The 15,656-nt window shown below is 37.8% G+C and overlaps 1 protein-coding gene across 5 annotated transcripts in view; it reads right to left on the bottom strand.

Moving 5' to 3' along the window:
* Positions 1 to 15,656, bottom strand: part of thsd7ba (thrombospondin, type I, domain containing 7Ba) — a 203,031-nt gene that overhangs the window by 19,953 nt on the left and 167,422 nt on the right. For 4 of the 5 annotated variants that reach the window (XM_008403136.3, XM_081604543.1, XM_081604540.1 and 1 more), the window contains 5 exons: positions 11,395 to 11,528; positions 9,495 to 9,651; positions 3,870 to 4,014; positions 2,658 to 2,773; positions 1,240 to 1,357 (listed from right to left, as the gene is read on the bottom strand). In XM_008403136.3, coding sequence (XP_008401358.1) covers positions 1,240 to 1,357; positions 2,658 to 2,773; positions 3,870 to 4,014; positions 9,495 to 9,651; positions 11,395 to 11,528 — 670 coding nt within the window. The remainder of the gene's footprint in view (positions 1 to 1,239; positions 1,358 to 2,657; positions 2,774 to 3,869; positions 4,015 to 9,494; positions 9,652 to 11,394; positions 11,529 to 15,656) is intronic. The other variant, XM_081604542.1, reaches the window with a different exon arrangement.

Raw genomic sequence — 15,656 nt, 5'->3', positions numbered from 1 at the left:
GGGACTGCAGGGCGTTTGGCTCTGTCCAGCTTCCCGGCAGCTCAGCATGACGCTGCTATCACTTTGTTTCATCAAAACTGTCGCTGCTTTCAAGGTCCATTGCTTCTACTTTACAAGGACAGACGTGACTCTTTATCCGTATAACTTCCATACCTTGATTCCTAAGTCTACAGAATCCTAGGAGGCTGAGGTAAGCATTGCTTCAATTGGCAATTCAACAGAAAGTGCGTTTGTGTGTTTTTAGGGGTTTTGTTGTTCTGTAAGCCCCGAGGCACACACAGTAAAGAGCAGTTCAGCTCCACCAAAAAAAGAACAGGGAGAAAAATAAAAGAATCAAACCAAAAAACACTGATGTTTCCCCAGTGTACCCACAAAACAAAACAAAACATGATCTTTGGATCGCCTGACACATATATGACACAAATCCCTCATGAAGGCTGAAAGACGTATTTGTCTTTTTGTAAGAAGGAGCTGGGTGAGTGGCAGAAAGAGTCGCAGAAGCCGTGACAGAGCTTCGGGAGGCACAGCGAGGGAGAAAACCTCCAGTTTAAATCCCCAGCCGAGAGCAGCTGCAAGTGTGAGCTTTAGGAGCGAGGGGTTAAGTTTGAGCTGACAGACAGCCAGTGACAAATTAAAATTAATGAACTTGAGGAGGCAGCGCTGAGTCCCTCTAATTAGCTGGATAACAAGCTTCCTCTTTGGGAGGCTGACTTTGGGAAGCCAGGGAAACAATATATGGATCCAGGTTAAATCATTACTTTTGTATATTGCATGAGGTCACGACGCCACTCTCAAAAGCGATTGCCGGCAAGCCAGGTTGGTGATTACGGACTTCATCTTTAAGCATGCTACATAATTTATGGCATCCGAACAGGTGAGCTGCATGGGATTTGGTTGTAATTAACCTCATTAAATATAAACAAAATTCAGAAATTCCTATGTTAATAAGGGATTTCTGATTTGTATGCTATAATGACAAACTGAGACCAATTCCTAGAAGAAAATACAGTGGACACTCTTACTATGTAATAAGTCTGTGGATTGCATCAGCTTGTAAATATTTCAATGCATTTAAATGTATTCATGCACAATTCAGCATCTTGGTGACTGCCTGAGTAGATGAAGTAATTAAGTGCTAAATATGTGGTCCACCGTGCATCTGCTCAACAGGTTGCGTTTATTGCTGTTTTTTTTTTCTTTCTTTAACTAGGTTGAAGTTTTTCTTCTCATAATGCTTACCTTGGGTACCGCAGGTGTGCGAGCAATCCGCCCACGGCGACCAGTCAGAGAGGATGCAGCTGACAGGACAGTCAACAACGCAGCTCTCCAACAGCTGCAACTTGTTGATCAGGCCAAACTGTAGGAAACAGGAGCCGAGCTGAGTGGAGGGCCTGCTGGTTATTTCCAGCAACAACAAGAAAAGTAAAAACAAACAGCCAGATTTTCACATTTCAAATGAAGCTGCGGCTTATTGTAGGATGGTGGAGATGCAGCAGTTTAATGAATCCAACTAAGTTTAACTGTGCCTTCTGATAAATGCATGTCAAGCCTTTAATATAAGTATGAATATATTTAACATTGGGAAAAAAAAACTTGCTTTCCTCTGATCTGAACTCTAAGAATAATCTGGCATAGATTTATGAATTAAGACTTTTTTTCTTTCAATGATTACTGAGAAAGATATAATCAACTTTCAACTTGCTAAAAATGATTTTGGATTCTAATTTTAACTCTTTATTCCTAAAAATAAAGTTATTAGTTTAATGAAAAACGCATATGAATGATTTTGGGTTTATTGGTCCTTGTCCAAACCATTTACAGAAAAAAACTGGCCTCTGTTCTGTTTGACAGAAAGTCATAGATTTCTAATGAGGTCCCACATTCTTTAACATAAAATTAATAAATGTTTTAATTATTTTATTTCTTTTTAGTGAAAAAGAAATAAAATAAAATTGGATGGAACAAGAGGTACAAAAGGTATTTGTTAAAAATAATGTTTTCTTCACTGAATAAATGCACTCCAACAAAGGCTGGATTTTCAAGAAAAATTAACATAAAATTATGCACAAAAAAAAAGCAACCTTCTTTTTATTTTATACATATTTTTTATTAGAACTTCCAACAAATTTGCTGTATCTGTTAATAGTTGCAAATCCAGAGCGGGATTCTCTGCTTTTTGCTTCATTGCAGTAAGAAAACCATTCGTCTTTCCACAATTGAGATAACAACACCATTAAGCTCCGCTGACCTACTGGCAAACGGCTTCCTGAAACATTGGTCCCAAGATTAGAAGCAACATTTACACCTGAGCATGAAACGACAAGCCTTTCAACAATGTGTAATCTATGGCAGCGGAGCAGGAGCAGCTGGTATGTATTAGCCGTCATCAGCCATCACACTCATTCTAATACTAAAATATTCTGTTAAATAATTTAATGTAACAAAGTAAACGGTTGTTGCAATTTGATTTGCTTTGGAGTTGTTTGGCTTTAACCAGATATAAATAATAAATTAGAAAAAAAACAGGGTTTACCTAAGCCCTTGTGTCTGTATCAAGGAGAATAAGTGAAGATTTAACACCCACAAAGTGTGGACTCAGACAGCTTTTACCTGCAGGTGTGTTATGTAAGACTCCTTATTCTTTATAGGACCATTACCTGTTGGCACTTCTGCAACGCCACTGTTTTTCCATCACTCTGCACACAGTCCAGGAGACGTGACCGCGACCCCTGACCACAGATGGCATTTTCACTCAGCTGGCAGGTACTCCAGTCTACACACAAAGCATCATTACATCTGCATTAGCACCTTTTTTTGTTTTTTTTTGGCAATGAAGGCTTACAAAAAAAAAAGACACACAGTGATGAGTAACTGGAGTAGGTACAAAATTTTTTTAAAAATCTTTTATCAACAGATCAGACAACTTTTTATACGGAAATTACAGAGACAGACCCAAACACAGTTATTTAGAAAAATAAATATTAGGAAATGGAGAAGTGGAATGTGTGAAAATAAATACTTAAAAAAAGTGTTTGTGATAGATATCTACCATCAAGCTATGTATTTGTTAGAGAAAGACAACGCATCTTCAATTGTTGCTGCTAAGTTTGTGTGCTAGCATAAATTAAAGCATACAGTAAAAAAAAAAATGAAAGGCTACTTTGAAATACGCAGTTTTGTCACACAGCCCACTGCCAGAGATGTCACAGGTTTTGAGGGAACATGCAGTTGGCATGCCGAGTGCAGGAATGTCCACTGGAGCTGCTGCACGTGAACAGACTGTCCATTTCTCTACCACAAGTTGTCTTCAAAGATGAGTTTTGGCAGTAGGAGTTTTATTTACATCAGTGCATATCAGGTAAGCTGATGCTAGAGCATTTATCTAAGGCAAAGGATATTTCTATGCCATCAACATGCAAGAGAGTTAGAATTTTACTTATAAAAAGTGGAATTCGCAACTAACAAAACACTATTTGCTCCTGATTGATGCAATTTATAGTCTTAGTCAGCCACTGTGGCTCAAACGGCGATTGTAACGAAGATGGACTACAGGGCAGCTGCTCATTTGGAATTTAAGAGAGTATCCACAGACATGGCTGTTAAAGCAGGTAGCACTTAACCCTTTTAGGAGCCACCAGAGGCTGCAAACCTGAATGATTCATTCAGAGACACACTCTCTGATCTATGGAGAAAATAAAGACACAGGAAGGTAGCGTCATTCTAATATCGTCTCCAGACGCATGGGACACAAAATTAGATTTGAGAGCGTAAGTAAATGAATATGGTATGAAAACAGATTGCAAGCAGATGTATATAAAACGTGTTTCATTAGTTTCACAACTTGATCAGGCATGTGTGGCTCACCCTACCTGAGACTCTGTACTGGTATGTGAAATAGGTACTGTTGAGAAGACAAGGTTCTGATTGGACCAGGTCTGGACAGGCCGCGTTCTCCACGGCGGGGAGGCGGAGGATCTGTCTGCTTCTGTTCCTCGCGCTGCCAGCGTCGCACTGCTGCACAACAACGGCACCAAAAAAAAAAAAAAAAAGTAGCTTAGTTTAAGAGACAACAGTTGAAGGATGAAGCCAGCTGAAATTAAACCTGATCTCTGCCTGCAGATTTATCACAAACTGGCTCGAATCTTGCAAAAATACCTTAGTGAAAGTGCTTTTTAAGTTTCTTAATATTCTCTAACCCTCCACTTCGGGAAATTCACTGCAGTTGCGCTGGGATTAGTAGGTAATTTAGAAAACAGTGTGAAGGAACAAATGATAAATTCACCCTATCGAGATAACTGTACTTTACTGCCATAACTTTAATTTATTTCTACGGTAATTTGTCACAGACCTTAGGAGCAAATCCCCCTGATCCATCATTTCCTTACAGAGTCTGTATACATTTTCCTGCTGCCATTCTTCTTCTTCTTCTGAAGAAGAAGTAATTTTCGAAGGACACAATATAATGAATGTTAATTTATTTGTTGTTGTGAGAATAATTTCAATACCCTTTTAAAAACTTGACAAGACTTTCTATTGTAATGATGTTCACATTTCAGAGAAAATCTATGGGAACAAATCTGAAAAGAAAAACAAACCATGTTGTTATGAAGACAAGTTGAACTGAATGTTAAGGATCTGAATAACAAACAGGCACTTGTAAAGATTAACATTCTGGAAAAGTGTAGTCAGTCCAAAGAACAAGCTACTTTCAGATGAAAAAGTCAATTTTTACCACATTAATCAAGTCATCATATTAAAAGTAAACAGTTTTACTTATCCCAGCTGAGCTGCGGTTCTGACAGCTTGCTGAAGGTCTCTCAAAGTTTGTAAAGTAAAAACTTATAGCATTACGTGCAAGAAAGTGATTAAAACGTTTTAAACATTTAATATCTTTTCTATACTGTTAAGCTCTTTTGTTTGCATTTTATTTAGCATAAATCTTGATTTAGTCCGAAAGCTAAAAGCTTCTTCAAGACAAACAAAGACCAAACCAGACATCTACCATCTAAGGCAACTCGAGTCTCATCAAGTCCTTGTAGTTTCAGTGAGGAATATTTTACAAACCTGTAAATTGTCAGTATATAACACATAAGCTAATATTTTTGCACATGTAAAACTGAGGCTGGGGACAGTGTGTGGGCTAACATCAAACAGTTAACATCAAACAGTATCCCCACAGTAAGATCACTGGGGCGCACTTCATAAAAAACTCTATTCACTCATTGGCTTCTGTGCAAATTCCAGATCCTCGTTTCAAAACCCCTTACGATCCTTTGAAAGAATTAGATGACAAGTAAACAAATGCATCCCCCTAAAATATTTATGTTCTTTGCATTCTACTCTGCCTCCTCTTTACTTTGCATTTACGAGCAGCACATTCATGTATAGAGATGTTGATGATGCCTGTGACTAGACCACACCCATAATACTCCTGAGCATCACTCTCTAAGACTGCACCACGTTGCAGCTGTGTGCTACAAAAGCACATATCGCAAACACAATGCTACCACCGTGGCTATAAAAGAGGAAGCAGACATTTTTGAGACCTTGTCACAATTCTCCCTCAGTATACAGAAAGTTTCTGAGCTGACAGTGTAAACTTCAGCAGCAATACAGAAAAAAAACAAAACAAAACTCCTTCCCATACCCAATGGGGCCATCGCATCATCATCAATAATTAAACTTTCACATTATCACCAGCATAAAGATGAACAGATGAAAGGTTTTCTGTGCAGAAACTCGACAAGCCTTCTTTCTTCCTGTCATCCAGAAGGCCTGGCCATGACTAGAACAAATGACCCATTCTTGTGTAAAAAAAAAAAAAGTGAGCGAAGGACAACCCAATTGGTTGTAGTGAGATTGTTGCAGCCACCTGGTGTGCAGAGAAGCCACACTTATTCCTAAGAAAGCCGAAATGGGGGCATGAAGTGCTCACAGCAGAAGTTCTGCTGGTGTTTGTAGTCTCCAGGTCACATCAGTGCCTCTACGTTCCTCTGGCTCCACCCAGGGCCCTGATATGGTGGTAGCATGACAACACACCACCACAACATCATTAACAACGATTAGCGCTTGTTCAAAATCCTCCACAACTCGTCACCCTCCATTAAAAGCAACGGGGAGCCTGTTATGACCTTGTTATGCCCTAAAACACCTTACAAAGAAAGGTAAGGTGTTTTACTCTGTGCTGACTTTCTCCAGCACAGAGTAAATCCGACGTGTAGGGGTCTTAAAGCGGCGAGGGATTAGTTTAACACTGATTCATATTGCTGTACATGTAGGAAGCCCTACAAATAATTATAAGACACTCAAAATGTATTGGAACAGTGACTTGAAAGTGCAACTCAATCAGCTTCTTGAGATTAGAAAATTCTATTAGACGACTACACTGTGAACATTTCTTACCGAAGAACTAAATGTGTAATTGTTAATATTTTTAAATCTAATGTACATAATTTGGAAAGTGCAAAGTTTTTTTTTTTTACTTCAACTCTTATTCCAAACTGATAAAATCTCTTAACTGAATCTAGCTTGTTCGGATTGAATTGAACCTGTTATTTTTACTGTATCACTTTTGTTGTCAGATACCAAATTAAACACAAAGGGACATTTTTAGTAACGTCTTATATTAGCATAATATATACCCATACTTATTTAAAAACAAAAAAATTCTCAAAATTATTACAAGAAATCAGTTCTGAAGATTAATGGCATTTTATGCAAAAACAAAGTTACTGATACTAATCAGAGGTAAATCTCACCATCTGAGAACTTTGCAGCCAGATGAATATGAGGGTGATAATTACCTAGAGAACAATTGTCACAGCAGAGCACAGCCCTACCTTCAGGAAGACAGAGCATGGTAGGATAAAATAAAGTCACATTAGTAGAACATGGAAGTCCGTTGGCTGTGCAGATCGAACCTGGGCTTCTGATTAAAGAGGAAAAAAGTTTGCAGCAAAGCGTATCTGTCCCTCTGCACCTGACTCACGACTAGATGCATCTCAGTCAGTGTCACCGGTTAATGAGAACTCTCCTGTGTGGCTCTCATAAATCAGACAGAGACATTGTTCTGTTTATGCGTTCACACTGTCACACAGTCTCAAACTCATACATTTATTTTCTCTATACAAGGTGCCACAAATCCGTCCTCAGCCATTAAATAATTAAAACAATGTTATAAATAAGACCATATAAAGCTACTCGTGTGCCAAAATCAATACGGCTACAAATAAAAAAAATATATAATTTTTCCATCATAATTTCTGTACATGTACATATTCCCATTTTAAGCAGAACCTAGATCAAATTTGCTGAAAAAAACCCCCCAGCAGATAAGTAAACACATGTTCTTCCATTTCCATGTTTTGATAACTGTAATTAATCCAACATTACTTTCCATCTGGTGCAAACTGCTACAAGGTAATTATATTTCAGGACAGATTATAACATAATTTCTCATGTCTTATAGTGCTGCTGAAGGTTGCAGAATGAATGCCTGAATGAGATAACACGTCTGTCAGACCAAAACGTAAAAGAAACCCCTCAGATTAATTAAGTGATCTCTATTGTTCCTTTCTCTTTATTCTGTTCTTTCTCTAACTCCAATGTTCCGGTTCAGTGAACTGCTGTTTCTGACAGAAAACCTATAACGTTACTGCATGGCCATGTGACCACTAGCCTGTGGCTACGACACTGGGGAACATGATGTGTTAAAGCCTGAGGCCTAACTTTCAGAAGAGAATGAAAACATGAATTTACTTTCACCAAAAATTATGGAATCAGTGTTAAAGTGTGACTTCTTGGTTAAATGAATAATAACAGTGGCACCATGTTGGAATATAACATCTGTATAAGTTGTACTGGCAAGTATAAAATTACATTCTGCAAAAATTTGATGTAAAATCAAAGCTGTAGACAGAAAAGTGAGATCAGCTGTGACATGAAATATAAATAATTTATAGTTTTGCAACAGTATTGAATGAGAAACAGTTTTGAATTTTTAAACATACAAAACGTCTTAAAGATTCAAGGTTTGAAACACACACAACCTCAAAGACATACAGATGATGGTAACTTTTATACACATTTGTAAAAGAACGCTTTGCTTTCAGAAGCTCAATGAAATCCAGCATGGTCCAGATCCACATTCAACTGACTTGTTCTGGAGGACAGGAACCCCAGCATAAAACAGTGGGCTGTGTAAAATCAGTTTGTGATGGTAAGGCACACAGTGTTCAGAAGTTGACAAGTTTCTGCAGAGTGACTGGCTACAGACCTCCAAGCTGCACATGGCCTTCAAATAATGGAACAAGTCATGCCTAAAGAAATGCAATGACTGTGTTTACACAGCCAAGCAGCTGCACCCAAGTCTTAGATCCCCCAAGAACAATCCAAATGATCAGATGCAATGGTATAAAGAAAGCTACCAATAGATTCTTGGGGATTAAAGACTCTTTTATCAGTTGGAAAGAGAACAATTTTTTTCCTTTGTGGCTTAAGTCAAGTGTGAAGTTTATAGCTCAGGTTTGGTGCAGGACTGATTTTTAAGAGTTGGGCTTAAATCCAGTTCAAGTTCCTGTAAAGGTATGTCATAATTCAGCATATCAAAATGTTTTGATATGATGAAATTAATTTTAGATTCTATTTATTTGTTTAGTTTTATTTATTTTCCTATTTAAGACACATAGTAGGAGTAAAATATATATATATATATATCAGGTTCATAGCTGGTGAGGCACCGACTTAATTATAATCAGATTTACAAATCTAGACCCCTGCATGCTATTGTTTACATAAGGACATTTCACGCATGCGAACAATGCTGGAGGGCAAAAAGACTATTCTTTAACATGTGATGCTTAATAATTCCGTTATCTCAATCAAACTTGACATGCTTAACAGCACAGGGAGAAACCGTTAAAGTACAACTCAAAACCACGTCTTCCTCGCTCTTTGTATCAGCGCAGCTTCTGTAAGCCTAGCTGTTACTGTCTCTTACTCTGCAATTGTGGAGTCACTAATGTCTGGGATCATGAGCGCCCCCAGTGGTGAGGCACGAGAACTGCCTGCCTCAACTCGAATCTGTTCTCTGCCGTTTCTGATCGCTCCTCAGCACACGAAACACGTTACACACACAGTTAGTGACAATAAAAACACAGTACATTAAATACATAAGCTAAATTATGGAAACTTTGTTCATACATTAAATATTTTTAACTGTTTTATTGGCGACATACAGACAGTAGGAGCATGCTCTCATAGAGTGGCAACCGGTGCAGTTAGCAAGAGGTTGCGCAAATCCCAGGTGAGGCTTGCTCGCTGCTGCCTCACCGGCTTCGCTTCCAAGCATTTGAATGGGAAAATGCATATATATATATATATATATATATATATATATATATATATATATATATACACAGTATATATACCTCTGTTTTAACTTTCTACCATGGCTCATAATGCATCAGGAAAAATAAACAATTATTGGCTCTTACCGGACAGCAGTTGCTCCAGGCTCCCCAGGCTGACACAACGCAGTCATTAGGACAGGCTAAATAGCAAACCTGGGCCCTGGGAGGCATTTCCTCTGGATCACACATACTGTCGTCTGGGCTGCCATCCTCCCTGCTTGCTGTTCCCCTCATCACACACCTATAAAAAAAATAAAAAATAAAATAGCACTAGAAGCAGCTATATAACAAGTCTCGAGGGGCTGACATCTCAGTCCACATGGACTGAGACTCATCTTAAAGATTTTGACTCAGAGTGGATTGCTAAAAATTTGAAGTAATCTTATTTTAAGTGTTTAGTTTATATCAGGCCTTTGAGTTTTCTCTGCTTTTTAAAAACATCTTATTTTTATCAAAACTGAAGCACGAGGTCAAAATGTTTATTTACTTTCCACATGAAGCACTAGAATAATTTATTCACTCATCGATTTATATTCCCGTTATGTAAATAATTCCTAGTGTGCTTGTGTTGAGGTCTGGTAGGTTTTGACCCAAGGGGAACAAGTTTTAGAAATAAAAAAAAATCACATTGCTCATTATTATTTATTATTATTAAGGGCTATGCTATTATCCATTTATAACTTTTGGAGAGTAGCTAATCATAAACAAGTTTGCAAGAAAGTGACTGCTGTTACTTTTCATAGATATCACTCAAGGTTTTGTTTTCCATATGATTTCATCGATTCAGAATCTTCCAGTCTCAACAACTCATTATCTCCTACACAGAGTCTTACCCTGGCATTTCTGACTGCTCATTATCTAAAATGTTTGTTCCCTATTTACTAAGTCATATAGAGCTATTTACGTCTCTCTCTCTCTCTCTCTTGTCATTGAACGTTTTATATTAAAACTTTTTTCACTTGGAAACCACAATGGAATCAATGATGATTCCATTACTTATAAACCAACACAAATAGCATAAATAGCTCCAAGGAGACGCAGAGTGATACATGTACTGGAACTTATGATAAATACAAAACTGGATTGTGTGTCAAAAAGAAAACTTTTTTGCCAGGTGTGCAGAAGGACTGGTTTGCCGTAAACCACATTGAAGGATGTGCTCTGGTCAGTTGAGACAAATATACATGGCTATGTGCTGAACTCTATTTCCCTGCAGAAAAACTCAACATAAACTCACCACTTGATACCCTAAGCATCCAGCCACAGGCACAGTTCCAACAAATCATATTAAAGTGTTAGAATTGTCGAGTCAAATTCCAAACCCTGAAAATTGTTGTTCAGAGATGCTCTTCAGTCCGGCTGATTGAGATTAGTTTTTTTTGTTGTTGTTGCAAAGAACAGACAAGAGTTTCTAAAAGGTTTCAGGTCACTGAAGTAAATGCAGTTTTCAGTTTTTTTTGTTGTTGTGATAAGTATCACTGCACAAAAAGTGGCCCATTTGACCTTGTATATAAAGAAGCTTTTGTCATTTTTATTCCACTACATAATTATGCATTTTGTGTTGGTCTATTACAAAAACAAATTTCATAAAATACTGTGTTTATAACAATTAACAGTGGTCTGTGGTTGTAATATGAAAATATGCAAAAAGTTCAAGGGGAATGAATGTTTTTTATTTGATATTGTAGAATTTATTTCTGCTTCTCACGTAAAAGTTTAAGAACAGCCGTAATAACAGTACAGCTTTATTTAGGCTTCTGTTTCCTCTGTGACTTTCTAAGTGCCAAAGAGATGCAAAGAATGTGAAAATTATCTTTCAGCATTCGTTGTGAAGCAACAGCTTGTTGTGACCGTTTCCCCTTAGCGCCGCAAGTGTGAATGACAAGTGAGTGAGCGTGCTGCACTGCTGTTGCCAATCCAACTTCTCTGGTTGTGTGCTGCCAAAGCAGCCCAACAGTCTGCCAGGCCTATCCTGCACACTGACCTGATCTTGCGACTCTGGACTCCCTCTCCGCAAGCTGGCAAGTCGTCCACAGTGTTGATGGTGCAAATGGACCAGGGCTCGGTCCGCCACTCGTACTGGCCGCACTCCCTGTTGCACGGCACAGCCTCGTATACCTAAATGCATGCATGAGCAAACAGACACACACACAAACAAACACAGATGTGAGCAGAATGAAGGATAAATGCATGAAAAATAAAACCAAAATAAGTGAGATTTAAAAAAATAAATCATGCATATAAATCAGAGAACATAGACATACAAGGTATCCACTTATGCCACTGTTTTATGTTATGAGCAGAAAATAATCAACACGACTTTCAAAGATTTTTTATGGAATTGATCAGGAATGAAAGGTTCCTGCTCTCAATAGGGACCGTTTCTTCCAGCCTAACAAGAGAGCTGATGCCTTTAAGAACCTGTTTTCTGTGGCATGCAAATTCATAAAGCTCAGAGTGTAAAGCTATGTTTCAAAGGCTGCAGTAACGTTTATTTTCTGTGCCACAATGTGGAATGAAATGTTGCAGATCTGAACAAAACATCTTCACAAAGACATCTCAGTCACACAGTTTTTTGTGTATTTCATTTCAATCAAACCCTTAAATGCAAACACATATTGATGCAATGTTGTTTTTTTAAATCTTCGCAGGATATAAATGTCCCAAGTATACATTTTGCTCCTCACACAAATATTCTGGATAGGTATAGAAGTGGATAACCTAGCCTGCTGCACCCCCTGGAGCCTCCTCGTGTTGCTGCCATCTCCCATGATGCACACTCTCTTCTTTTCCTCGTTATAACTTCATAAAACCCATGTCGTATTAGTCTTTTTTTTTTTTGGTCAAGAGTCATAGTTTTCAAGAACTGGCAGAGAGAGGTTTGCAAAAAGTGGAGTGGATGCTGAATCATCCAAACTTGTGGGTGTTGTGTCTGATCCAAAATATTAGGCAATACCAAAAATATCAGGGTTTATCATAATGAACTTTTTATTACCCATAATTGCTTCATTAATCGTTCTGATTGTAAATCTCATTCAAAATGTAATGGCATTTTTGATAAAAAATTATGTTTTTAAATGTTTTGCAGGGGTCAACCTCCTTAATTCTGTATATAACTAAAAATAAACTGAATAGAAAAATTGGTTTTACATATTCAAGTTTCCATGATGTAAAATGTCTGCTTACTCAGGAATCTCAGTAGGATTCCCAGTAGGCATGTTTTGACTTTTGACCAGAATTTGAATCTCAGCCAGAATCCTTTCTGCATGGATTTTAAAAATGTTCTAATGCATGATGCACCGTGAAGATTAAGTAGATACACTAAATTGATGGAGAGGTAGTTTAAAATGAATATATTGGGGCTTTCAACATTTTTAACTTCACATTTTCTTCCATTTTGTGAGATGCGCAGAATTAACAACAAAAATCCAACAACTTCTCCTAGTTTCAGTTCTTTTTTGTGTGTTTTGAAGTTGCTTCTGCCATCTGTGTGCCATTCAGTCAGGGGTCTTTTTGCTACTCTGTGAGAGATGTCTGCAGTGACACAACGTGAATCTTTGCACCATTCTGATTCCAAATGCACAGTTACGACTTGTTTAGAGAAAAATGTTTATTTTTTGCAAAAATGTTTCTTGAGCTTTCATGTCAAATTGTACACAGCATGTGCTAAAAGCTTTCTTTTTAAAATTTTTTATTTATTTATTTTTTGCTTCAGGGTATATTAGATAAAAAAAAAAGGCAGAATGAGTCTATTTTTGTCAAAGTATGCATAACTGTAAAGAAACTCAGGCATGTTTTGAGATGCCAAAATTAAAAGATGAGAAAAGCCCTGGAGAAAGAAGCTCAACGGTTTCTCTTAGTCTTAACATTCTGCAGCAGCAAGACAGGGATAAAGGCTATTTTGTCCACACCGAAGGAAACCTATGTAAGACATGGCGAGAACAGCATGGGGTGTGTAAAATGGCAATGACCATGGCAACAGCCCCTCCAGCCAACGATGTAATTGGCTGGATTTTGAGCTCATTCACTTCTCTCCTCTCCACCGATGAATCTGGCGTGGGTGTGTGTGTGTGTGTGTGTGTGTGTTTGTGTACGCCAGGGAGCAGTCGGCACAATGCTTCTGTAAAACACATGTTTACTCTCAATCTATGTAACTGTCTGCCACGGTAAAAGGTACGCTCTTGAGGACAGTTTGTGGGAAAAGCTATGACAAGCTGTAATGCGTGTCAGCGAATGTGTGTGCGTTTGAGTGTTTGTGTGCTCAGACTAGAGAGTGGGAATGAGAGCCGAGTATTCCCTTCCCTGCGGGTCACACAGATGCCTATTACACACCGTCATCATCTCCCATCTGTCCCTGCAGATGCCCCTGCTGGGAAAACTGGCAACTTCCCTACTCCCTCTTTCACCACTACCACTGCATATAGATAGACAGTTTGTAAAAACCTGTAAAAAAAAAAAAAAAAAAAAAAAAAAGAACTTTTAGTCATTTACTATAAACATTGTTTACTGTCCACTATAGTCTGGATTTTGAGAAACACCCGTAATGAAAATGACAAGATTTCCATCATGAATCGGATATGAAACGGGAAACATCGTTATACTTCACAGCCGCAAAACATAAATATTTTGAAACCATTTTATTCAAACGGTCTAACAAAGCTTAAAACAAAAATAAAAAAATACCGAAAACTCATGCCCACTCCTTCATATAGTGAGGACGACAAAATCTCTGCAAATCTGTAAACCTACCACAGCGTTATAAACAAAAAGAGCATTTTAAGTGGAGAATGTTCAACGAATCTGTGGCAACACAGAAAAGGAATACAGTAAGCACTTTTGCAACAAAGATTATGCAGGAATTGCGAGTGAGCTGCGTGGTAGTAAACAGCAGGAGGACGGATTTCTCCTCACCTGACAAAATAGTCTCTGTGTTGGAAAACACAAGAAAACTTTCATACTAGAGAAGGAACAATTCAAATCTGTTGGATGACAGCAAAACACATTTTATCCCGTGGCTAGGAAAGATAGCTTGAGCAGGAAATCAACAGCCAGACCAATAAGGTAACTGCAGGTGCTCTTTGTGAAAATGAAGCCTATCATGTAGGTGACTATCAACGTTGTATTTTTTTTTCCTGTGTCTGAGCTTAATGGAGATAGTATTTAGCTGTCTGGATATTTCAACTACTCTTCTATAAACTACAGGTAGCGTTGGCATTGAGTAACTTTTAAGGGCCAAATAAAATGTTGATGCAAGAAAACTCGATCTGGAAATCTCAAGTCTGAGAGATATGACAGACATTATACTGGGAATTTGACAGATCCATTACTGGAGTGCAGATAAACCCTCATTAGCAAAAAACTGACTGATCACGTGAAGAAAAGTGAGATTTGCAAAATCACTCCATGTATCAATCATATAAAGACAAGTGAAGCAGTCATTTGAAAAAAAAAAAAGATTTCTGACACAATGGACATCAATTTTATAATACTGGTTGGAACAGCAGCAGGAATTACAACTTCTGTCTGAACCCTACGGTTTTTCTGTATTTTGAATCATTTTTATTCACAGGTGGTTATTCCCCACCGTGATGAATCCCAGACTGACTCAGGCTCACAGGGTGCTGTTTTCTTAAATCTACAAACTACTGCACACAGGCAACAGTTGTGGCATCTTCATCTTAACTGAATAAATCACCATATTAATTTTGACTTAATTAACTCAAGTTCAATCTGGGCGATTTGAAACCACTACTTCCTTTGAGTGCACACTACGTTATGCATCAAAAATAACACCGTCGCTCTTTGGTAGCAGCTGCGATTATTTCTTTACAATCAAACTTATATATATATACATATATTTAAACATTTTAGATATGGTAAAGAATATAAATGTTTTATTCTACAACGCTGGACATAACAGAAAAGGGAAACGTTTTAAACTAAATCCTACACAAAATAACGTTGGTGGGCTAAAGCTGGTGACTACAAAGACTGAGCAAAACCCAGAGAAAAATGTTGGTTTTTCTTCCAAGTACATCAAAGGTTACATTTACAGAATAAAGAAGAACTGGCAATCAGTTATATTCATTACACCCTGAGTGTCTCTATCCTCTGCTCTTTTGTTCTCCTTTAAAATGTTCTGGAATCAATTTTCTTTGATAAGCAATACAGGTGCTCCACCCTGGCTTAGTTTCTTTGAGCTCACTTTCAAAAACCTAACTGGCAATTTAGAATATAATGAAGAAC

Source organism: Poecilia reticulata, chromosome 2, assembly GCF_904066995.2.
Source record: "Poecilia reticulata chromosome 2, P_reticulata-male-v2, whole genome shotgun sequence".
NCBI lineage: Eukaryota > Metazoa > Chordata > Actinopteri > Cyprinodontiformes > Poeciliidae > Poecilia > Poecilia reticulata.
This window is presented reverse-complemented; position numbering and strand designations above follow the sequence as displayed.